The 27,299-nt window shown below is 40.3% G+C and overlaps 2 protein-coding genes across 2 annotated transcripts in view; one reads left to right on the top strand and one right to left on the bottom strand.

Moving 5' to 3' along the window:
- The window catches only part of LOC105908717 (chromatin assembly factor 1, subunit A (p150)), a 134,686-nt gene that overhangs the window by 49,655 nt on the left and 57,732 nt on the right, over window positions 1-27,299 (bottom strand). The window lies entirely within an intron of this gene.
- On the top strand, window positions 5,040-13,025 carry LOC116222115 (LIM/homeobox protein Lhx4-like). Its single transcript, XM_031574933.2, is given in 7 exon segments — window positions 5,040-5,399; window positions 7,967-8,138; window positions 9,455-9,489; window positions 9,492-9,656; window positions 10,290-10,444; window positions 10,654-10,825; window positions 11,371-13,025. Coding segments are annotated over 7 exon segments (1,167 nt in total). The 5' UTR covers window positions 5,040-5,320; the 3' UTR covers window positions 11,760-13,025.

Below are 27,299 nucleotides of genomic sequence, written 5' to 3'. Positions count from 1 at the left end.
CCTATACCTCACAAATTCGAACCCTGATCAATAACCTGTTCAAAACGCAAATAATGTAGCCTATGTATGCCTGATGTAGGCTTCACCTAGGTTGACAAAAGAATGACAACATCCTGCTTAGACACGTGAAACTAAACTAAAGAAAGAAACTAAAGTGCGGCTTTCAGACCCACACGTTTCAAGCATTTTGAGACAAAATGAAAACACAAATATAGGCTAATGTTTACTGTTGGTAGCTAGATCGTTGTGAACCCATATTTCTTGCAAAGCCTTACCTATGCTGTAACTTATGAGACGAGATAAATCCTATATAGCCTATTGTTTTTTTGTCAACATAAACGTGGTTTGGATGAACTGAACTGCCCCAGTGAAGTGCATAAGCCTATAGCCTACCTGGGCCCTTCTTAAGGTTGCTGCCATTTACCGTCACCTTATAGAGACTATCAAACGAACTCAGAGAGCTGCTGATGTTTCCAATAGATTACGCCCTCCGCATAGAAATATAACTATTTGATTAGCTAATCACCAAGATAGGTCTGGCGAAGCTCAGACTGAATCTTCCCGGAGAATGAAACGTGATTGGATAAAATCCCCCGCGCTGTCAAATGGAAGTAGGTCGGAGTTTGTGACTGAATTGATCAATAAGATAAGATAATAACAATAAGATATGATTTATTTTCTTAGGTTAAAACAAAAAATGTCCGGTTTAAAGATATGGTATATCCCATGTTTTGAATGAGCATCGTTATTGGACATTTCTAACGGCAAGTTTATAATTTATCGGTTTTTTTTTATACATTTTCATCAAGCCAGAACCGGCCGGCTAATTGTCGGCTAACGGAATCCCTGAGCTGCATGTAGCCCAACCCGGCTCTGCCTGTGTCCCATCAGTGGGGTGTTATCAAGAATACGGAATGTGAAGGAGGTGAATTTAGTTAATGTAGCTTACATGATTTACACGTGACAATGTGAATCTCGTGGTGGATTTGGTCAACTTCTATTTCAACAGGAGTGATTGCAGAACTAGCCTATCTGTAAATCGCCGTCTGTCTCTTACCGACGTGTTGGTCGCAGTGTGCTTGCCCCTGCCCGATGTGTGTTGACTGCAGTGTGCCTGCCTTTCTGGAGATCGCCGCAATCCTCTTCAACAAGTCTACTCCACTGTGAATTTATTTCAAAATCCTAACTCATGAGACATTTTCCCCTGTTGTTTGTGAATTGCAGGCCTATTTGTATCTTTTGTTGTAGCCTGCATGTGAATTGACCTTGGTTGTCCTGAAAGGCGCTTTTAAATAAAATGTATTAAGGTAGGCTATTATTAAAATGTAGGCCCATTAGGGTCTTATTAACTACAGACCCACGGAGCGAAGCTCAACCTAAAAATGAGGGTAGGCTGTTTCAGACTCCATCTGGCCGTGGTTCAGGCTACCCTAGACTACAGGCAAAAAAATAAAAAATAACTGAGCTGCTAGTGAATATTTTGTCTGAATATCAGTCTGCATTGCAGGCTCATTGAGCGATCTGAATTATGCTTCATTGATTTATTTCACATTTACATATTTCATTGCTTTGTGTTGCGGATATTTTGACTCGCGACTGTAGTCTTGAATAGCCCATAGCCTATTTATTGTTTTTACGTTTGGCATTGTTTTGCGTGATATTCCTGGAACCAGATCCGCAGAGGTGTTTGGATAATGGACAGATAGATGTTATCGATTTATTACTTTAACTGATAAGATTGATTTTTGAAATGCTAAAGTCGGTGAGCTGTTACTTTGAAATACTACATCTTATTAGAGATGACAAGGTCAACGTCAGTGGCAGAGGAGTCGCCCTCGCGCTGAGTTATGGCCTGCAGGTTGCTCATTGTCTTCCCGAATGACCATAGGCCCGGTGCCTTCTGCAACCTGTCAGCATGAACCCTTACACCTACCAAATGTTTTATTTTTCAATAATAGAAAATAGCAACTTTGACTCATAGACTTTTGCAGTTTATACGCACTGCTGTGCATTATTCAACTAATTGTACTCATTTTCTTGGTCAATACATAGGCCTGCCCAAGATAAAGAAACATCTTTAAGAGGAAAGATTTGTAATACCAACAACATGAAGTCTATCAAAATCATTATACAGTTATCATGGAAATCACATACCTGATGAATCAGGTCATGTCATCATGTAGCCTAGGATAGGCCTACTGTAACAATGTGTGCATGTGGGAGGGGGAGAGAGTGGAATACGCAAATGTGAACCTATTTGTAATCTGTAATTATGCACTTGTTTTAATTAAATCTAGCTGTGCATCAGTTAACTAGTTTGACGAAATGGTTTGCGTTTAAGAGCATTTTTTTTTACTTTGGTCTTTCACCACAATCCCTATTCTTTTTAGTGTGACCCTCAATGCAATCAACATAATTTCATAATCTGCATAGATGAATGGGAATCAAAATGAGATTGTCGTGTGGGATCATTCGTGACCTGCTGCTGGTGGCATGAACGGCCACCAGCTCATGTATGTGGAGCGCTTCTGGAAACAACACACCCATGCATTGTCCATTTAATCTACTTGATGACCATTTTACTTTTATGAAATCACGTTTTAAACATTATTCATGCCATGAGTAATTCCCACACCTTTATTCACTGACATGGAAAAACGCCCTCCCCGGATCACCTCTTTGACCTAGTTAAAAATTAATTTAATTAACAGGTCCATAGCCTAAAAGCTCAATTCTTTGGCTAGCACAATGGTGTGCGCAATAAGGCCGCTACGGCAGGCGCTTAACAAGACAGATCTAAATAAAGATTATTTGTCCTGTTCATAGTGACACCAGCTTGGAGTTCAGGCGGAGGACTTCTTTATCGCAGTGGTAGCCATTTTAACTACTTATTTAGGCTACAGTTTTTGATGCTTCAGGATTTGGACAGTGCTGTTTTAAAACCAAGACTTAGCATAAAACACACACACACACACACACACACACACACACACACACACACACACACACACACACACAACACAAACACACACACACACACACACACACACACACACACACACACACACACACACACACACACACACACACACACACACACACACACAAGGCTAATGGTGAAAAAAATATATTACACCTATAGTGAGTGGTATACAACCTGAGCGCTTTTGGGTATCACTGAGGAAGGAATTTGAGGATGAGGTCGAAGGAGATATTGAGGAAATAAGTAGGCTAAATCAATAAAGGAATATTCTGATTTTGACGCTGCACACGTCTGAAACTAGCCTACATGTTAGGCTTCTCCGCTGTCACGGCTGTTTTTGTTTTATATTTTCGTTCCACAATCTCGTCCACTTTCTTCACTAACTTGTGAGCTACACCCAGGCTCCCCTGAACATAGGCTATAATATGACGCCCCCCCCCCCGTCTCCATCCCTAAAAAAAAGAGGGGAAAAAGATAGGCCCTAAGCTTCCGTCAGTAACGACTCTTCATAACTTTGTCAATTATGCCTCCATAGTATAATCTATCCCTTTTTTATGATCTTAAAATAGCTCAATTTAAAAAAGGCTGAGAGCTGATTGACTACAATAAGTTATAATAAAGGACGGGAATGTATCGTTGGAACAACACTGACAAATGTATTGTTAGTTGTAATTTCCCTGTATGTCCTGCTGGTGACCCCAGAGTGAGAAGTTCCTGTTAAGCTCTTAGCCGTGTATGACTATTCCAGACACGTAAACCTACGAGCGTTTTGAAGAAGGGGAGACCGTGTACAGATGTAACACGGGGACAGTTGTAACTTGCTTAATTTCTGAGCTGGTGTCTAACGTAATGCGATGCAACTCACAGACATCATGTGTGATGGCATCAGCAGTTCACGTTCAAAATGTCAGCTTGTGCCTCAATCTCTGTGATAATTTTTACTTACATATAAGTTATACACAGAAGTAGTTTTGTGGGGCAAATTTGTAACTTTTAGGTTTTGCTCCAGATTTTGACTGCACAATGAATGCGTTTTGACAGGAACACAAGTGACAGGTGGTTGTGATCAGTGATTTCTGAAGTAGGTGCTATAGCTGCAATACAATGTGGTATATTCCAATAAAGCCTATCTTATCAAAAATTTGGAGAGGTGAATTGATTTATTTTCTTTCATTTTCCAGTACTGTGCCATTGGACAAAAAACATTTTTCTAAATCGCTTCAAATTTTCCGAGTAGTTGGACGGATGATGTTTTTATTGGTCTTTTGATCAGCATGGTAATTTAACAAAAACGACCACCGCTTGTCATGCTCCTTCTAGACATAGCACCATGGTTTGCGATTCTGCATCTGCCTTGTGGATTTTATTTGTCCACACTTCATGTCCACTCCGACATAGTTCAACATCTTTCATCAACAACAAATCAGGGAAATTAAAACAAGAAAAGATTGTTTCGGTTGACACACCTATGATAATTGCTTTCAACGAAATAGGCCTATAGCCTATTCTGACAGTATAGCCTAGCAATTGGCAATTGAATAGGCTGAACCAAATGAAATGTAGCTGCTGGAATGAAAAAATGCTTATTAAATTATCGAAAACATTATTAATATTATCATTGGCACACGGCCTACAAATTAAGAATGAAAACATGGCTTAATCACAACGTAATGGCGTCCAAGTCGGTGTCAGTTTATAATGAAATGGTGTTGGAAATGTCGCTGACAGTTTGAGCTGTAATCATGTTCGTCTGACCTTGAAGTTTTACCTTTATGTTTTGGCTACCTTATATGTAGAGTAACGTGGGTCTATCCTATCGTATCGTATGCTAAGACCTATTCTCTGTTTGAGACATTCTACAGGACCAAATTAAGTCGTTTTAGGTACTGTCTGAGTAATGAGGATATTGTGTACCCTATCCAATGGTAATATCTGTAGAAGAAAGAAAAAAGCCTTGAATTCAAGATTCTCAGTCTTTTTACAGGGCTTCACAGCCTATCCAGAGCGGTCTTATCCATTTTCGCTGTTCTGCCTTCGCTCACCTGGGTTCAAAGTAGGCGCCGCCCCTCCGAGCTTTCATCTGGGCTCCTATTGGCTTCTTGGTGGGTCTCTGTTGTGTGAACGTCAAATGTGCCCCGCAGTGTGAATGTATCAAATTACTGGTAGACTCGCACCAAAAGCACGGGGGCCATCGCCTCCCACAATTTTAAACAAGGATAACACAGCGAAGATTGATAAAGGATACTGCATTTGTTTTTGTTTTTCACGTATTTAAATGTATATGGGAGATTTGGAGACCTCCACATAGCAAGTGTGCGTTGCCTGGACCAGACGACAATGATGCAAAGCGCAGCGGTTTTAGCTTCAGAGACTCCTGTGAAGGGGCTACCGGACATACTTGGAGTGCCAATGCAGCGTAAGGTTTTTCCTACCTTCTATTTATCAGGGCTATTGAAAGACGACTGTCAAACCCGTTCCAAACTGCTGTAGAGTTTTTTTGGGCTAAAGAATGAAACCGCATAGGATGTAGGCTATCTGTGCTATAGGCTACGTCGGCGAGGGGATTGCGCATTTAAACTAGCATAGGCTGTCAGAAATGTGTGAACCTGACTGCTGTGGCTCGTTTTCTGTATACATTTACCATGTGTACGGTGGTGCTGTCCGTCTAATTGACCTGTTACGCCTGTTAAATGAGGTTTGAAGTTAATTTTACGTAGGCCAACCTTTTGTAAAAAACAAAAAACAAACCACAATACTGTTAACCATTCTTTACATTCAAATAGGTTGATTTTGGCCAACATAAGAAACTATTTTTTTTCTATAGGCCTCTACTGACGTGATTAGGTTACGCCTATCAAGGTTGCGTTTATTTATTATGTTCATTCATACATTTTCGGAACTTTCTTTAGGCTATCTTGTTTATCTTTAGGCCAGCTGTCATCGGTAAATTCCGATTTTATATTCTCTCATGTTAATTAAATGCTGGTTTTGTTAAAGTAGGCTAAACGTCTTTAGACATTGGACATTAGGCTACAGCATTAAACCTCATATCAGATTCAATAGTTTACAGCCTAAATACAGGTTTCAGGTCAATCCAATGTTCTGGGGAAAAATTGCCATTTTTATAATGTCAGAGCTAGGCTATATCAAAGCAAGCATCAAAGCAGCAAATAACCTATTATCTTGGCATCTGCTCTTTATCTCTACTATGTTAATCTCTGTTAGGCCTATATAATCTGATCGCGCGATCAAGATGGAGATGAATTGGATAAATTCCTGACCTAATTATTCTCATATGAGCCAGCAATATGCGCGTGTGGACACTTTACTGTACTATAATGCTTATTTAGAAATGATGACCCTGGAGCTTAAAGACTAGCGGAGATGGCCACTTTGAAAGGATGATGTCACGTAGGCCAAAAGTTAAACTACATTTGCATGTTTCTTAATAGAAAAACGGCATGGGCCTAATCAAAAGAAATACATTTCTAATTTGAAAAATTACGTGAGAAATAAAATACATACTATCGCATATGTTCAAAAGGCTACATTTTGAGATGTTTTAATGGAGAAATTGGCCAAAAAATAAATACATTTGAGACGAGACTGGTAGGCCTAGGTTGTTGACAGATTGTCAATTATTAAATAGGATTAAAAGCTCTATCTCCCATACTAGTTCTCGATGTAGTTAGGGTCTATGTAGCCGAAATATCTCAACCTATGACAAGTCTATGTTGTAGGCTACCTAACTAATCTAACATGGTAGCTTATGTTTTAGGCCTACTTGACTCGCATAACCATCCAGAAGGTAGCCTAATTCATATTTCATATTCATATTCATATAGGACATTGGTGGTTATATTAACACACATTTCCATTACGCCTGTGCGCAAAACATCCATAGTTTATATGCGCATAAACCTAAATTATGCTATATTAGTAAAAGTATGTAAAAAATTAGAAAACATCGTCTGCACTCAAAACATGACCGTTTTTTTTTTCAGTTTAAAATACCCGTTTCCATTACTTTTTGGAGGCAACACTCTTATTCGTACGTCGCTGAATGAGGACGATATCGTAGGCTAAATAACACTGATAGGGTGGAGCACTAACAATATCCTCTGAAGGCCTACGTTTAACGAATAGGGCTGTAACAATGATCAGATCTATTGTGATTAGCCATACCGCGACGTCAGAGATCGTCGGACAGCTAGGCCAAGGTCAAAGATTGTGCGGGGGGCCGATCTCTGTTGCGGGACAGCTGCTGCCTCAGCTCCATCACTTCCTTTTCGATTTCAAGCGGGACAACTGTGCTGTTTTCAAGAATGATTTTTTTTGTGTTGCCATTTATTTGTCATAGCTATTCAGATGAGCGCAGCCTACTTATATCTCTGCATTTGTTATATGGCAGGACTAATTTAATTAGTTTGTTGTTTAAATTAATTAACTATAGACTTAGCCTAGCCACTTATCCTCTCTTATTTGGGCTTAGCATTTATTTAGGCTTGGCAGCGATGGAGCGATTTGGTCATTTTCTAGTCTCAGACATAGGTTATCTAACAGACAGGCCTAACAGGTAGAGGAGTTTTTATTCCAGTGCAATTTATCCAATAGACCTAGGCTAGGTTTACCCGAACAGGCCGGCCCTCCTCTTTTGTAATACGATAAGGAATAGGCCATCTTTAATCTTTTAGCTACATTAATCTACATTAGCCTATTATACTGGCGTTGTTGTGTTCTTGTATTCTTCTTCTTATAACTACTACAACTACTGCTACTACTGCTACTACTACTACTACTACTACTAATAATAATAATACTAGTAACAATAACAACAATAATAATAATATCTTCACCACCACCACCAACAACAATAATAATAACAACATTGTTATTATAAGGCTAGTAATATAATGTAGCCTACAATTATGATGATTAAGGCTGAGAATTCTACTTAGGCCTACTTATACCTTTTCTTCACAGAGATCCCTCAGTGTGCAGGCTGCAACCAGCACATCCTTGACAAGTTTATTCTGAAGGTTTTGGACCGGCATTGGCACACTAAGTGTTTGAAGTGCTCCGATTGTCAAGGACCGCTGGCAGACAAATGCTTCTCGCGGATGGGAAATGTCTACTGCAAAGAAGATTTCTTCAAGTGAGTTTACCTTTCTACTAATTTCTTCGCTTCAAATTGTTTTAATAACCGCTGCAAGTGAAAGCGCTTCTTGACTTTGAGAAAACCGTCAGGACTCTAAGACATAAACAATGTCTTTTCCCTTGACGTTCGGCGTTATGGGCTGGCATTTGATTTCCATGTAGGCTTACATAACCTTATTTTCCAAATCTCTCTTCTTCTTTGGAGAGTGGGAAAAATCTAAATGAAATTATCGCGAGATAATATTTCATAATGTGCAAGTTTAACAACAGCTGCATAACATTGAATACGGTCATATTATCTTATTTTATATTACTCTAAATAATACTAATACATTATACATCATAATAAACAACAAATAATTATCCATAGGCTTTGCAATTCATATATAGTAGTTCCATATAGCAATAGAGAGAGATGAAGACAATTGCTGTGTGACTGCCTTGAGTTGAATATGGCTGGAAACACAAACACAAACAGACACAAGTTTTTTTTTATCTTTATTTCCTTCTTTATAATATTCTTACAATATTCTTTATTCTATTTTTACCATTAAATTTCCTTAGCAACAAAGATGAAAATTAAGTTTGACTTTAACACAAAACAGGATCAGGACTGGCTTTCACTAAATCATGTTTTCGAGGATCTAATGTCAGGAGCTTTAGAGAGACCTAAAAAAGCTACTGAGTCCCTGAGTGGATGCTAACTGTATTAGCTGGCCCAGGGGACAGACCAGGAGGGCGAGGGCTGAATTTTAAAAGTGTAGGGATGCTGGAGACAAAGAGCTGATCTGGCAACCCATTCAGGGGCAGGGGTGTGTAGGGAGGGGTATTTCCCCACAGCAATGAGCAAACTTCACTTACTCTCTCTGATTTACAGCCCGGGGAAGGACTGTGCTTAATTAGTTCTCTTCCTGTGTGTTTGGTGATGGCGGCCCCCCCCCCCCCCACACACACACACACACACTCATTGATTTGAATCCATTTGTCAAAAGTGGGATGAGCCCGCTGACAACAGAAATGCATCCAGAATGCTCCAGAATAAACACTATTAGTAACTGAATCTCTACCATGGTAGTGACTATGAATTCATTCTTTAGTAACACTGGCCACGGTAGAATTTAATCATACCAGCAATCCACAGTCACTTGTAATTGCTGCTCTGAAGCTGTGACCGATTCGAAATAACATAATTGTGTCAGATCCTTTGTAATAATGGCTTGTGTGACAATAACAGGTCATTATTTGGCTAATAACAACTATTTGTCTATTTAGGCATGTGTATATTCTAATGTTTGTGTGTGATTGTATTTGCAGACGTTTTGGAACAAAGTGTGCCTCATGCCAACAGGGCATCCCCCTACGCAGGTGGTAAGGAAAGCCCAAGACTTTGTGTACCACTTGCACTGCTTCTCCTGTGTCATCTGTAGCCAACAGCTGGCCACGGGCGATGAGTTCTACCTCATGGAGGACGGCAGACTGGTGTGCAAAGAAGACTATGAGACGGCAAAACAAAATGGTAGGTCACCAATGGTAGGTAACTCACTACTTAAAATAATTGGTATAGCTCAATCTATACTGGTTGATTTTTAAGGAAACAAAATTGATTTCATTACTTAAGTCAGTAGTTTACAGTTACCTCTTGTACTGCACCACTGGCTGGTAGACAGTGCAGCAGCGGTTAGGAAACAGCCATTAAATACAGGATGTGTACCAGGATAAGAAAGCACAAGATGTCACAGATCAGTGAAAGTAATTCAGCAAGCATGTCAGTGTCATAAATATTAGTCTGAAGTGACCTGTTATGGATTGAAATCTGAGGGTCTATTGTGTGGTGCACACTTAGATTTTCTTTGATTGATTATGTTAAGTGATGTGTTATGCATTTATGGTAAACGCCTCAGTAACTCCTTCCCTAGGGAGATTTACATTCCCAGTTTTAATGGGGACATTTTTAACAGGGTTATGACGACAACACATAACACCCCAGCGAAGTAAAGCAAAAGCCCAGCAGATTATAGAGCAAAACAATATTGAAGAGCAATGACCGTGACAGAAGCAGAACACCTCAGCTACCATAATGTCCTCTCAGAGATCATTTATCTGTACTCTTGGAACGAAAACAAAAAGATTTTCCATTTCTGGCACACAGATGATTCGGAAGCAGGAGCAAAACGCCCACGGACAACCATCACAGCCAAACAGTTAGAAACCCTGAAAAGTGCTTACAAGAACTCCCCAAAACCAGCAAGACATGTCCGTGAACAGCTGTCGTCTGAGACGGGATTGGACATGAGAGTGGTGCAGGTATTTCAGATTTGTATTTAAAACAAGGATGACAGATGCGAGGGATAGGAGCTAGATTAAAAACATATTTCACATTTACATTTACATTTACATTTAGTCATTTAGCAGACGCTTTTGTCCATGCTTAGGCTGTGACTGAAGGGAATAGTTCCCTTTCGGTTTCAAAACCTTCAAATTCTGTGTGAAACATCTGTTATCATAACTTACAGGTTTGGTTTCAGAACCGCAGAGCCAAGGAGAAGCGTCTGAAGAAGGATGCGGGCCGCCACCGCTGGGGTCAGTACTACAAGAGTGTCAAGCGCAACAGAGGGAGCAGCAAGATAGAGAAGGAGAGTTCAGCCGAGGATGTGGGTTTGAGTGACAGTGAAATCAGCTTCAGAGGTAGGCACAGCTTCAGTCATCATCACCCTTCCCTTCATTCTTTCATTCCTTTATTCCTTCCCCTTCTTTCTTTCTTTCTTACTCCTCTGAAAAAATACTACAGAGGCTTTTGACACTTGGAGATTTTTGAAAGACTGTGATATTTGTGTGAATTCTCCTGAGGGAGGTCTCTTGTCCCAATTAGTACCATTTCCTTTTACCAAAACACAAAAATAGTATTGTGGACGGTCTATAAAGAAGGAAAGGCTTCAAAAAGGACCTTTTATTCTTTTCCATTTGTCACTTTCCGTTAGTGTGTTATATAGCTTTTTGTGCATGTAAGCTTTTTGTGCAGGGTGAATAGAAAAAATACAGTATTAGAAAAATTGTGTTTTTTGTTAAACTGAAGCATGTAAATCTCTGAAGCAAGCTGAAGCAAGCATAATAGGTCCTCTTTAAATGAATTTGTGATAAATGACTTAGCAATTCACCACCTTTGACATGAACACATGGTCTGTAAATCTTACCAATATCATACTTTTTTTCTTTCCTTTTTCTTTCTCAAGATGATCAAATCCTGTCAGACTTGGGCCACAGCAACAGTCTGTATGCCAGCGTGGGGGACGTGGCTAACGGGGGTGTGTTGAATGGAAGATTCTCATTAGATGGAGCCGTGCAGCCTTTCCATGACGTACGAGCCAGCAGCCCCTACGGGCTCCCCCACTCCCCTTCCTCCATCAGCTCACTGCCAGGCCATACCCCTCTCCTCAGCAGCCTGGGCTTCTCCATGGACGCTATCATGGCACAGGGGGGCCAGGCTGGGGTTGGGCAAGCTCTGCGAGTCATGGCTGGTGGGCCGACCTCTGACCTTTCTACAGGGAGCAGCACAGGCTATCCAGACTTTCCCACTAGTCCCGCCTCCTGGCTGGATGAAATGGACCACTCTCAGTTCTGAACGCTTGAAAGGAATGCTGCTAATAAGCTCCAGATGATGGACGGTTATGGACTTTATATTAATATTTCCCCAGGAAATCAGACATATTTTTTCAGTAAAGAGGACAAGGGATTGTGCTACACCTATCCAACACAAGAACACCTTGTGGTAGAGGCACCCTCTTTCAGGAGAAACTCAGAAGCAGGATGGACATCTGAATTTGAAACATCTTATAAAGAATCACTGGAGAATATCCATATTAAGACTATGGATTTTGTGTTACCGTAATTTATTTACAGTTTGGTTTGAATTCCCATCTAGATTTCCACCAAGGCATCACATCCTCATCCGAAGACAAAGTAGAACACAATCAAACAGAGAATCCTTTAAAAGGTATTCCTACATGTCTCTGATTGCAGCAGGTTAATTTTAATACAACTGCATTCACTGACAATGCACTTTAAATGTGTTGTCTCCAGCTCACTACAGGATGGCAGGATGAATGCACAATGTGGTCATAATGTGGAGAAAAAGAACCGTGTAAAAGGGAATAGAAATGTATAGTTGTGGCAGAAGAGTTAAAACACTTTAAAAACAGGCACGACTCAAGGTTTTTGAGAAGCATTATTATGTCTGTATGCGTGGATGTGTTTGGGTGCCATCGAAAATTGTTTACTTATTTGTTCACATTTGTTAAATTATAATGAGCATATTTATTAAAATCATTTTAATGATGGCAAACACTAGCAGTCATGAACAAAAACCCTGCATTGATCAAAGGAACCTGGTTCTACAAACGTGTGTTGGCCCATATGATATGTGTCAATAACACTTCATGGATGCTCCAATGTCTGTAGGTGTCGTTTGTGCTTGACCTGAATCTAATTTCCCAATTGTGTCACTGAGCCACACTCTTAACTTTTGGAAAATGAGAGAGAGGATTAACAAAACAATAAAACACACATGGCATGACCAATGAAAGGCTAATGGAGTTCTATTAAACAGCTCAAGCGTTAACATGTTAACCATAACATCATCATTCATTAACAACAGTTTATGAAAAACAGACATCTTTGAGTTCCAACAGACTTCTTCATGTTTTGGAGTTTTAATTGTATATTTTGTACTGTTTAGAAGGTGTTGATTGTGTTTCGTTAGCACTATTTATGCCATGGGACTTGGTGACAGAGCACTAAATCGATTGATATATGCCTTCTGTGCAATGGGATGAACTGTGTCAAGTCAAATCTATGAGAGAAAAAATAAATCCGAATTGCCTTTGGGTTACGATAGTATTTCTTTTCTACCTTATACTGTGATCAGTGTACTACTAGAATGACAGCTCTTTTGTATTCCCTTTGCTTTTCAGTGAATGGCTTCAGAAATCGCTGAGGTAGTCATGGTGATGTGGTTGAAATCACTGAGGTAGTCATGGGTATAGTGGTTGAAATCAATGAGGTAGTCATAGGAATAGTGGTTGAAATCACTGAGGTAGTCATGAAATCACTGAGGTAGTCATGGTGGTTGAAATCACTGAGGTAGTCATGGTGATAGTGGTTGAAATCACTGAGGTAGTCATAGTGGTTGAAATCACTGAGGTAGTCATGGGTATAGTGGTTGAAATCAATGAGGTAGTCATGAATTCACTGAGGTAGTCATGGAATCACTGAGGTAGTCATAGTGATGTGGTTGAAATCACTGAGGTAGTCATGGGTATAGTGGTTGAAATCAAGTCTAAAGGTCAGTGTGCTGCTATGACAAATTAACACTTGATTTTAAAAATGAAAGCAGGGATATACAATTATTACACTGCATGTGTGTGCAAAAATGTAATACATAATTTCAAATGAACATAGCATAATCAACAAACCTTCAACATATCACGTTGGTCATTATGTTTTCCAACAAAATAGACCTCTGAAGTTGAGCATCAATTTCTTGTCCTATGTTCAAATTGTGGTTCTAAAAAAATGTTCTCAGTTTTTTTTGTTATACACAGGAGAAAATGTTGTGCTATTGGTTTGGGATATTCCACAGTGGCCAAACCTCAAGCTTATGCAAGTGTTCATACACAGCAACCTATCCTATGTATTATAACACATCCTACACAGCAACCTATCCTATGTATTATAACACATAATACACAGCAGCCTATCCTATGTATTATAACACATAATACACAGCAACCTATCCTATGTATTATAACACACCAGGGAACACCACAACCACCAGACTGATACTTAACAATACTTTGACAACAACAAAGAGACACCTTCATGAGCACTTAACTGGGGTTGTCAAGTGTGCACTTTCCTTCGTCTATGTTTCGTTGAGTGAAACCTCCAGACTCAGCCCTCTCCACACCCACGATGGGTTAGGACACAGACAGTACCAGAGACCAAAACACCAAATACGCCTAAAGATACACCCCAATCATTACTTCATAACACTTTCCCACAACAACCCATGACTGTGAAAGAAAGTCATGAGGCTTTACTATATTTGCACATACCTTACTCTTAAAATGTCAGTAGTCTTGACAGAAGACTAAGCCAGCTTCACTTCTTTTGGAGTAGTAGGTCCTTGAAGTTTGCCTCTGTGATGGAAATGCACTTGCTCTTCAATTGAAAAGACTAAGTCATACCGATCTACTATTTTGCGTCACCCCGCTACTCATTGAGCTCCACTGGCTGCCAGTAGCTGCTCGCATTAAGTTCATTAAGTTCAAGTCACTTATGCTTGCCTACAGAGTGCTTGCTGGTTCTGCTCCCACCTACATAAATGCTCTTGTAAGGGCAAATGTTACACCCAGGACGCTGCGCTCGTCTAGTGAGCGTCGTTTGGCACTGCCGTCTGTGCAAGCATGGCAATCCAGACTATTCTCATTTGTAGTTCCACGTTGGTGGAACGAACTGCCTAGTACTACCAGAGCAGGGGCGTCCCTCTCTACCTTCAAGAAGCTTTTGAAGACCCAACTCTTCAGAGAGCACCTCCCTTCCTAACTGGCACCTGACTAGCGCTTAACTTGCACTTCAGCAGTTAAATTCCTGCACTTCTTTTTCCTTTTTTCTAGGTCGTTGTTTTCTAATTCTCATGTAAAGTAGTATTTATTGTTACACCATGCTTTTTATTGCTCTTAGCTTGACTGTTCTCTCCCTTGTACGTCGCTTTGGACAAAAGCGTCTGCTAAATGACTAAATGTAAATGTAAATGTTTGCGCATATGCCATATGGCCATAGACCCATTCCTAGATTTAAGGAGAAATCTGAGATGGTAAAGCACACAAATGTCCTGAAATGTGATGAAGGCCCCACATAGGGTTTGACATTACACAGCACACTGAAACCAGTTGCAGAGACGGGAGGAATCAGAATGGGTGCTTCTAAATATGAGTGGTTGGAAAAAGAGTCATATGATTTCATTTATCAACAACTTTCCTGTAAGTTGCCCCCCTTGGTTATAGTGTATTATCGTGTGTGTTATCGGCCACGTAGCATGTATGTATTTTTCATCATTTGAACAAGAAAGAACCCTCTTCTCCTTTTCTGTGCAGAAATTCAGTGACATAGGGATGTCAGCTCTCTGGAGTTACCTTGACATATTATGTGGAATCAAATTCTACAATCAAGGCAAATTAGAGCAGTTTATATGTGTGAGGTTCTGTTGATGGCCAGTGTGTATTTTTAAGCGAAAAGATGTAGAATGATTAAAAGACAATTGTGATCTTATCAAGGATAAGAGTCGAGATAATCATTTCATCATATGACAAAAATATTTTGACACAGCAATTTGTTCAGGAGGTTAACGCTTTCATTGACGTCCATTCATAGAACCCAGCTTTCTGCCTTTTTGTCTATGTTTACATTCAGTACCAGCTCCTGACCACAAATATTGGTGGGGTATAACATCTCAACAGTCGGAAGTGGTATGGTGAAGAGAAGTTATATCATAAAGTATTTTGTTTTACTCTGAAATATAGATGGTGTGTAGATATAGTGTACCTAATAAGGTCTCTGGTATCACTTCATAAGTGATTTGTAATGAGGAACTATGCTTTGAGGTGGAAGACATGAGTCCCTATGAATGAGCCGCCATGGAAGGCCTTGGTGCAGATTGGGCTGATTTTTGGATGCTGAGTTTTTTGCCTCAATTTATAGATCTATTTGCAACAGATTTGTATGTGATAATTCTGTTTAAACCTTTGTCCAAAATCACCCATGAAACAACCCACATGTGCACGCGTGTTTAGGTGGCGCTCTGGTACCCACAGCAAGACACAAGGGAGTAAACAACAGAAAGTAATACATATCCAGGACACAAGTGAGTAAACATCATAAAGTAATACATATCCAAAGAGTTGTTTTGCAAGTTTATCAAGATATGCAGTGCAGGAGAAAGAGAAGTCCTGATCTCAGCCTTGGCCTGTGCTAAGATTTCTGCAACCTGAATGTCAAAGGTGTGTGCATGGATCCATTGTGTGCACATAGGTGGTGTTTTATACTCTTCATAATGAGAAGCGTGTCACAAACTTTAAAGTGTGAGTAAAGTGGTTGTTATATACAGTAATAACACGTCATACCATTGTCAAACAAATTATGTTGGGAGCCATCTGTACCTTGATTCTGATCTGTGTGGTTATACCCCTGCTAAAAAATAGGAGTCATCATGTTAATCTAATGGTTTTGGTGGTTATAATGGGAACTGGATTGGTTTTAATGGAAAATGTCTCTGTTAGTCTCTATTGGTAATGTGTTTGGTTTTTCATACCTATTGGACAACATTATAATTTTCAATGGAAACCAATACGTGATAAACCAATATGTAATACAAATCTATACAAACCTTTACATTCTAATGGAATATGTCCCAACACACCAAAATCTGCTATGGTACTTGTAGTGGAAACCATTAGAATTTCTGTGATGGTAATTATTATTTTTTTTTCTTTTTTCCTTCTCAGCAGGGACAGCACTCACATGAGCAGAACATTTGGTTTATAACCACACATGGATCTGCTTCAGTTTGGATGTGAAGACATCCGATTCCATGTTATCTTATCTTGTTTACGCTGGCATAAGGGATATAATTGGTGCGGTATTGTGTAAAAGTTATTGGGTAGGGTGGCCCTTACCGTGCAATATATACACTTAGCCTCTCTTCTAAAACGTGTAAAATTGAAAACAAGCATAAGCCAAAAGTGATATGTTGTATTTATCTCATGGCAACTTGTTGTGAGTCAGTGACGGCTGTTTGCCTTCTAGATCTGAATATTTTAAGGTTTTGATTTTAAGACGTAGCCAATCTTTCCAGCCAAGTTTGCTGTGTGCCATTGTGTTTTTTAATTATTGTTTTCATATAATGCATAGGAAGGGTTATAACATGCAACATAATTATACACAACATACAACATAATTATACACAATAAACTTGCGTTTACATGTGAAGTAATTCAATTCAATTCAATTCAATTTTATAATTGAATAATTTCATAACAATACAATTGTCTCTAGGCGCTTTACAGAGCCCAGAGCTTTACAGAGCCCAGAGCCTGAACCCCCTTAGTGCAAGCACAATGGCAACACGGGCAAGAAAAAACTCCCTGTTAGTCAGGAAGGAACCTTAAGCAGAACCACGGCACACAAGGGGGAACCCATCTGCTTGAGGTCGGCCGGGTGACCGTAAGTAAGGTTGTTGGGATAATGTAAGAGATGAAATGTCTCAAGTATAGACCATTCAGCCTGTATATTGGTGCCAACATGTGCATTAGGGACATCTGGAGACACTGCTATTTATATTTGTGCATCATGTAAAATGACTGGGGGCACCTTGCGTGTTTGTACTTTTTCTTATTATTATTGGGGGCCAATCAGTGGACCTGTGTAGGCACTGTTGATTACTGTCGGTAGATGATCACCATGTGGGAAAACCATCCCTATGCATGGAAGCAGTACTAATGGTACTGATTGGTTAATACCAGTAACATACCGTATTTGAGTGTCAGTTTCATTGCCTGATTTTTTAATAATCGTATATTTTGTATGACATTATGTTATATCAGTGGGTAAAAACACAATGTTACAGTTATAACATTAAATCAATGACATTATGTCATATCAGTATGTAAAAACACAATGTTACAGTTATACCATTAAATCAAGTAGATACTAGGGATGCAACTGTACACGGTATATTGTCGAACTGTTAGGTACGCCCCCTGTGGTTCAATACGCACATGTGAACCATTCAGTATTACAGTACGCCTGTCAATTTCCTATAGTTTTCCTGTCGCTTGCTTGCTGCACTGCTGACAATGCACACATTGTACATTCAGATCCACAGAACATCTCTGGAGCCTGTACGAATTTCCATGGAGCCTATCAGTGCTCTGTATGCAAAGGGGAGATGGAGAAGAGAGAGGAAATTAAAAACCAAATGATCTCAGCTCCAACTTGACAGTGGTGAATGCTAGCCAGACAGAGAGAAGCAAATTTGAACATTTTGGATTCAACGTTCAATGCGATTACAAACAAACACATTCCCCCACATATTATACATAAACAAACCTCAGGAAGGAGAATGTTGCAGACCAGTCCTTTTGCCAGGAAGTCCAGGCTCTCAGACAGGGCTTCACCGATTCTATGAGCAGCTCCTCAATGCACTCACCCCAAATTGGATCAAATGCGTCTGCTTTTACTGCCTGTCTCCCCTGGGATGACACTGGAGGGGACTGCCCCATTGTCATCCACTTTGACTGCAGACTGCCATTCGAGAGCCTGCAGTACAAGGATTGGATTTCCTCGGCGGTGATGAAACCATCTATAGCCCTGTTCTGTAACACCCTAGTGGTGTTCCTCTACGTCATGTTGTTTACGGTGTACATACATGATTGTTCTGCATGGTACAGACTAAAGATGGAGGACTTGGGCTCGGGCCACTGGGCCAGTCACCATCGTAGTATCCCTAACTACGGCCTCTGCTGCTGTGCTGCAGACTAAAGAGCTCCACGGTTACGGGTGACCGTCTGTTGGTACTGTGATGGACACACACAGATGTCCCTGAAGATTCCTAACGAATCATACATTTGTATTTTTTTTTCTGAATACCAAAATGAAAGGATTGCCACATTCAGGAGCGCCCCGCCAAAGAGTGGCTGGTGCAGTGGCATCATGTCATCTGACTCTGACTGACATGTTATGGACAGAACTCAACTGGCCCTGTGACTAATACTGACTCTATGTTATAAAGAGAACTCAACTGATCCTGTCACTAATACTGACTCTATGTTATAAAGAGAACTCAACTGATCCTGTCACTAATACTGACTCTGTGTTATAAAGAGAACTCAACTGATCCTGTCACTAATACTGACTCTATGTTATAAAGAGAACTCAACTGATCCTGTCACTAATACTGACTCTATGTTATAAAGAGAACTCAACTGATCCTGTCACTAATACTGACTCTATGTAATAAAGAGAACTCAACTGATCCTGTCACTAATACTGACTCTATGTTATAAAGAGAACTCAACTGGACCTTTCACTAATACTGACTCTAGAACTCGACGGGCCTGTCACTAATAAAAGGTTTGCTTTCCAAAGACGGCACCAGAACGTGTATGTGTGAGTGGGGAGGGGGGGGGGGCTATGCTGCATTTCCCTGTAAATTCCAAAGAGATGCCAAATAATGACAATAATACTGGTGGGTTGCTTGAACAGAGAGTCAAAATAGAAACTACATACTGTGAAACACTGTTTGTGGCCTACAGCAATCACTGCAATGAGTGCATTCACAAATAAATGCAATGAGAACATGGCCAGCCAGTTGAACTCCTGCCCCTGTCAGTCTGTCTAAATCATGGAATGCCACTTGGCAACTTCCAATGCTACCATGACCTTGTCGTTTTCCTGCTGCGTGTAGTGCATCTGTGCAAGTAGTACCTGACGGAGTGGTAAACATAGATTGACTCGATGACCACCCCTGCTACTACTTAGTAAAAAATGCAAAGCAAAAGTAACAGGAAACTTGGGCTGAGGTTGAAAGCTGACCCACCCATTCATTTTTTGGAATATAATTTCTTAAAGTTAAATTATTACTAATTACCTTGAATGTCAGTTGTTTTGTCTTCAGAATCATTAGAATGATGTATTAATAATACAATTCAGAACTTCCTCTTACATTTGTTGACTAACGCTAGGCTACATCAACCCGTTGTGTCATATGTCATACACACCATGGCGGCAACCTCTCCTCCTACCTTTCCTCCTCTACCTCTAGATCATGTGATATGATGTTGTCCTTGCTGATGAAGGGGCTGTGTTATTTGTTCTTCTCTCTGTGCGTCTAAGGTGACCAGGGTTTGTACCCTAAACTGGGTTCGTAACCCTGAAGGACTATCCCAACCCTAACCCCTTCCCTTACACCTAACCTAGGTCCCTACTCCTGAGGGGGTTAACCCCATCCCTTACCCTGGGTAGCCTGTGACATGTCATAGCCTAATGACATCAATGTTAAGATAATTAGGCAGCAAATCGTTTAGACACTGAGATATGCATGTGGAATCTTTTCTTGTGTATGACATATTATTCTGTTTACTAGCCTGTCTCGTTTCTCTCCCATCTGGTAGGACCGTTGCCAGCAAATGCTGATGGCTGTGATAGCATTGTTTCTCACCATAACCTATTGTTCCATATATGCATATAAGGCAACCTTGTTCTCTCCACTCACTGTGTCTCTTTCCTCCACTGTGGGATGCTGCTGCAGTTTCTCCACCAGATCCACTTCCAGTGTGCCTCTGCTTACAGCTGCCCGTTTCCACTAAACCGTTATGCTCAATGTTCTACTCTGCATAATATTCATCTTGTATACCTATTGTGTGCAAGCCTATTTAATCGTAATATAAAGCAATGCCAGCGTCGTCCTTATTTTCTGCTTCATAGCTCTGCTTATCTTTACAATAGTAACCTTGCGGGCACACTGTATTCCCACTAAGCTGTTCTGCAATCAATACTGGCTGCTCTCTCCATTTTTCCTCACTATCAATCTTAAATGTATCCTTAAGTGTATATATGCCATGTGTATGCTAATATGTTTTATCCTGACTGATGTATGAATGAATTCTGCTCCTCCTCCTCCCATCCCTCCCGCCCCCCCTTTTCTGTCTCTCTATCCAACCGGCCTTAAGCAGATGGGTCCCCCCTTCATGAGCTGGGTTCTGCTCAACGTTTCTTCTGGTTAAAAGGGAGTTTTTCCTTGACACTGTCACATACAGTAAGTGCTTGCCTTAGGGGGTTCAGGCTTTGGGTTTTTTTCAAGGGCCTTGAGGCAACTTCAATAGTTATTGGTGCTAAATAAATATATATATATAGGTGTACAGACATAATCTAGCTTGGTGCTATATATATATATATATATACAGTATATAGGTGCTATATATACAGTATACAGTGGGGAAAATAAGTATTTGAACCCCTGCCGATTGGCCACTTTGGCCACTTGCAAATAAATGTGTGATCTATAATTGTAATGGTAGGTGTATTTTAACAGTGAGAAATAGAATATCAACAAACAAATCCAGAAAACTGCATTTTATAACATTTATGCCTTTATTTGTATTTGATGCAGAAAATAAGTATATTTTCCCCACTGTATAAAGGTGTACAGACATACAGTAATCTAGCTTGGTGCTATATATATAGGTGCTATATATACTGTATATACCTGTAGGTGTACAGACATAATCTAGCTTGGTTTTTGACAGCAGTTGCATAAGACTGTTTAAAGTGGAGAGAGGGATTTATGCTTATATTTATGTTTCTACTTGAAGCTAAGATAACCGTTCTTCACACAGGACCCATAAGCAAGTAGAACTCCAAAACAGTTTATCAGCTCTTATTTGTCTCACTTAATCTAAATTATATGAAAACATTTTGTCAAGTATGGAAACATCATTAACATGCCATGGATGTCTTTGATTCTTACTCCCAAGCATGTTAAGTGTATTGTATTGTATACATGTTAATGAATTAGTACATCTGCTTACTAATACATTAATAATAAATAGCTAATTATAACACTTATTATTACATTTCCTGTAATTTTCAATAAATTGCTGAAGATAGGAAGAAACACTTAGGAAGTTAGGATCATTTACATATCACTTAAGAGCACTACGGAAATAGAGCTATGAGCCTATGAAGTTAGATACAAATGATAAACTATTGCAAACATATGATAATTAATTTACTGTCTGTCTTAAATGACAGGCACTGATGTTGGAAAAAGTCCTAGCTGTCTAAATGAGGAGAACCACATTTCCAGGCAACACAGGTGATTGCTGGAGACACTAGCTTTGCTAGTATGTTCATAGGGTAATGTGACTATGCAAGTTGGTTTTCATTTAGTGTACAATGTCAAGATTTCCAAGTTTCCAAGGAATTTCTTGGATTTTCTTCAGTGTCTCCAGCTAAATGAATGAGCAGATTGCAAGCACACGCCAGTATTGCCTTCCGGTCTCACGGCTTTACTCACTGGACATTCAGTATGCCCCTGATGCTGACGTGACGTATTTAGTGTTCAGTGTGCCACCTGATGCTGACGTATTTAGTGTTCAGTATGTGCTGAAGTATTTAGTGTTCAGTATTTAGTGTTCAGTATGTGCTGACGTATTTAGTGTTCAGTATGTGTTCAGTATGCCCCCTGATGCTGATATATTTAGTGTTCAGTATCAGTATGCCACCTGACGCTGACGTATTTAGTGTTCCTTTGGAATTGGCTTCATGTTCTTTATTTTATTACTCACACATTAAAGGAAACTCATGACACAAATACACCAACACAGGTACAATACTGATATAGTGAGGTGTTTTCTTTTTTTTATATAGATTTGAATTATAGCCTGGTGCATCTTATATCTCTGAAAACGTGGTATTTAATTCCCACAAATGATTTATTTAGGGCCCAATTATGTAAGTGGCATCAGTGCCCACTTCTGTGATTCTTCGAAACGGAGCCTGCCCCCCCCCCCCCCCTCTGAACACTGGGGCATCGCTGTCCTCATACTCCCCTCTTCCTGAGGGTGTGCTATTAATGTTTCTCAACTATAGCCTTCCTGTGTGTCTTTCAACCCTATTCCCAGCACCCTCCTCCAGGTCATCTCGTCTACAGTTTCACCGCCTAAATGCTTGCTTGAGTTCAGGTGTCACCTGACCCTTCTGATGTGAAGATTTACAGTTCAGCCGTCCTAAAATCTCAGTCCCCTTTTATGATGATGAGGACAATTATCTGTTCTCTCATCATTATATGTTATACATAGTATGAATTATTTTGTATTACTGTTAAAGTTAGTACTGTTACAGAGTGTGTGGTACATACATTTAAACTATGGTTGTTTTTCTGATTCTGTTTATTCTGATTATGGATTGTAGATTATCATTATTCAGAACGTACTTATTCAACATTTACTGCTGTAAAAGAGAATAAACAACAGCAACTTATACATTGCTCAATTTGCCTTTTCTGTTTGGGCAAGTAACATTCACTGCAGGGAAACCCCAGTGAAATGGCACTGCTCTGCAAATGTATTTGAACATAGTTTTTGCAGAAGCATCCAAACCTAAAGGGGAAAACAAAAAAAAGATCTTAACTAATGTCACTCTCTCCCACAGGGAAACTAAAACACTGCATTAAGCACTAGCCCAATATAATACCGTGGGGGTGGGGGTGGGGTGTGTGTGTGTGTGTGTGTGTGTGTGTGTGTGTGTGTGTGTGTGTGTGTGTGTGTGTGTGTGTGTGTGTGGGGGGTGCTCAAGCTCATCCCTCAGTTTCAAACCTTGGCCATCTGTCACTAATGCTGTTAGAGAACCATGGAGAGAATCAGAGAGAGGGAGAGACAGACAGACAGAGAGAGAGAGAGGGCAGAGCAAAAAAAGAGGAAGAGAATCTTGTATAATGCATAAATGTTAAGTAAAGAAAGCTGAGCTACATGCTACTACGTGAGGAGGCTGGAGGAGGCTGTGTCACACGTGAAGAGCTCAGAGAACACAGACACACAATGGAGGACTAATGGGCTTAGTCACAGCAGTACAGAGAGGGTGGAACCATCTAGTACACCCACCACACCGGCCCAGATCTCAGAGAATTGACTTCATTAAGGGACCAGCTAAACTGTGGGATAGAATGCAGAAGCTCTCCCACGTCGCATGTGAGGTGTTTAAAGATGAAGGACAGTAGACCTAAGCCACACATGGACATCCACTAGTTTCCACGAAGCTTTAAAGCATACCAGGCAGCTCTGCCTCGCAGCAGCTGTGGTTTTGTTAGGCCTTTTTGTTTAGCAAGTGATGAGTGTTATTTAATGCCTCATATTATGGGAGATTTTGAAAGAAGAGGGATTATAGTGTTCCCATTGTTTGTTCAAATGTGCATTAGCTTCTTTAGCGAGCTGTATTTAATAGCAAGGGATACAGCTTTAGCGACTTCATCTGGTGCTGGGGGTGAGGTGGGGGCGTTCAGTGGGGGCTTTAGCTAAACTAAAGCAGATTTGAACGCAGTCCATGTGTTGGTTATTTGGAGAACATCCAGAGCTACCTGAGTTGACATCATATGGATATGTTGAATCCATTTACACAAGTACCATTGACATCCAACCTGGGATAAGAGTTCAAATTGTACTTTTATGGCAAGTTTTCATTGTCATTCCATTCATTATATAACACATATCAACAGATCATTTTTCATTAAACAAAAATCAGGATATGCAACAGGTCTGGGGACTCCTAGTCTCATGGTTGGGGCAGCTCTGACCAAGGGAGAGTAACACAGCTCTGGCCGAGGGAGAGTAACACAGCTCTGGCCGAGGGATAGTAACACAGCTCTGGCCGAGGGAGAGTAACACAGCTCTGAGTAACACAGCTCTGGCCAAGGGACAGTAACACAGCTCTGGCCGAGGGAGAGTAACACAGCTCTGAGTAACACAGCTCTGTCCAAGGGATAGTAACACAGCTCTGTCCAAGGGAGAGTAACACAGCTCTGGCCGAGGGAGAGTAACACAGCTCTGGCCGAGGGAGAGTAACACAGCTCTGGCCGAGGGAGAGTAACACAGCTCTGGCCGAGGGAGAGTAACACAGCTCTGGCCGAGGGAGAGTAACACAGCTGGTTGAGATGAGTGGGTAGCAGAGAATAATGCATGCCAGGTCCGTAATCATGCCACTGTACACAACTCTTTCACTATAGAAGGGCATATTTAGTGCTGCCTATTATGGTAATAATCACTGGTTTTAACACCAAACCCAATCAGTGATGAAGAGAGCCCAGACCACACCGATTCAGCACTGATCTCATTAGCAGCAAAAAGGATTTCACCCATTTGTTCAAAGGTTCCCTCGCCATCTGTGCCTGGTTTGTTAAGCTATGTGTTTTGGTAGCCTAAAGCAAAGCCTAAACTCTGCACTTACATTTCATCCGAATTTATGAAACAGGGAATTTTGTGAAATAACTACAGGTAGAATACATAAAAGCCTGGTTTTCTACTATGGTTTTGTATTACCTACTGGAACACAATGTTTTTCACAGCGTCTAGCGTGGTGTAGACAGGGGTGCACTTAGTCAGTAGGCAGTGGCAGACGGCTGTCTGGGGCCCTCTGTGACAAGGTCAAAGTCAAACTTACGTACATCCAGTAGAAATGCTATATACAACAGAACTATATACAACAGAACTATATACAACAGTACTATATACAACAGAACTATATACAACAGTACTATACACAACAGAACTATATACAACAGAACTATATACAACAGAACTATATACAACAGAACTATATACAACATAACTATATACAACAGAACTATATACAACAGTACTATACACAACAGAACTATATACAACAGAACTATATACAACAGAACTATATACAACAGTACTATACACAACAGAACTATATACAACAGAACTATATACAACAGAACTATATACAACAGAACTATATACAACAGTACTATACACAACAGAACTATATACAACAGAACTATATATAGGTCCAAGTGGCCGTATCCAGGCCTTCCAAGGTTTGCATCCAACCTGCGGTCATTTCCCAATCCTAATCCAAATCTCCCTCACTGTTTTATTTTTGGTTTCTATACACTGTCCTATTTCTATTTGTATACTTTATACTTTTTATACTTATACTTTTGTACTTTATAACTCTGAATACATCATTTATGTAAATAAAGTCAAGTCAGCTTTTATTGCCATTTTCATATATGTACATTATCATACATACAGGGAAACGGAATTTAATTTCTCAGGGACCACAGTTCAATATAGAACATAAAAAAAGGACTAAGTAGTAAAAAAAGTAGACTTAATTTTGGACATTACCCTATACAAAACACTATACACATTGTACATATATTGTATGTACACACTATACAGGCCACTGTGCACATTTACACAACTTTCCCAAAACACAAACAAGCACACCTGATGGAGATCATTTCCAAGCACTGTTAATGACTTAAGAATATAATAATCAAGTGCCTTGTATTATTAATATATTCCTTGTATGAATCATGTGCTTATGAAAGCAGGAACACGGCTTTTCTGTGTGTGTGTGTGTAACTTAGATTATTAGGTGCCACTTAGTCTGGCATATGTACAAGAGCATGTTTAGACCAGAGGTGATAAGAAGGGTCGAACTGTGCTTCTTCCGACCTTGTGCAAAACTTCCATCCTTTCCTTGGACGTCAGAGATCCACCACGTGGTTATCTCTGCTGAACGCTAAACTTCTGTCTATATAAACCTTGTGCGATGTGTTTAATATTGCTTCACTTTCAGCCTTGTGCTGGGAGTGAGCCCGATTGAAATTGTTGTTTGTCTAATAAATATACTTACTATATGCAGCTCCGGAGTCCTGAGGTAACTAGGGTGGATTTTCACCTAACAACACCTGACACAAAGACACTGCTGGGTCACGTATGAGGACCAGGAGAGATCCTCTGGGATGTGTAGACACTGCTGGGTCTTCTTGGAGAGCGCAGTCACGTATGACGACCAGGAGAGATCCTCTGGGCTGTGTAGACACTGCTGGGTCTTCTTGGAGAGCGCAGTCACATGTGAGGACCAGGAGAGATCCTCTGTGAACGTGGTGCTGCTGACTCTCCACATCCATACCATTGATTGTCAGGGGGGTAGGGTGGATTCTGGAAGATCTTGTGTTTCCCTAGGTTTAGGGAGCGATTGGTCCACCTCCGCTCTGTACGGTGATTCATCATTGTTGCTGATGAGGCCCACCATAGTAATGTCATCAGTACACTTGATGATGAGGTTGGAGATGGACGATTCTGTGCAGTCGTGTGTCAGCAGAGTGAAAACATAAAGCTTTAAAAAAGCATTTTTTTTTCATGTTGAATCTAAAATGCTCTAAATGTTGTCAGTATGGGAGTCACTATAGTGATGTGTACATCTAACACATGCATGCTCATCCGGATACGTGTGTGATTTCATCCACCATATTCCTGATTGTTTCCCCTCCCCTTCTCCTCCCTCCCCTTCTATC

This window comes from Clupea harengus, chromosome 10, assembly GCF_900700415.2.
Source record: "Clupea harengus chromosome 10, Ch_v2.0.2, whole genome shotgun sequence".
NCBI classification, from domain to species: Eukaryota; Metazoa; Chordata; class Actinopteri; order Clupeiformes; family Clupeidae; genus Clupea; species Clupea harengus.
This window is presented reverse-complemented; position numbering and strand designations above follow the sequence as displayed.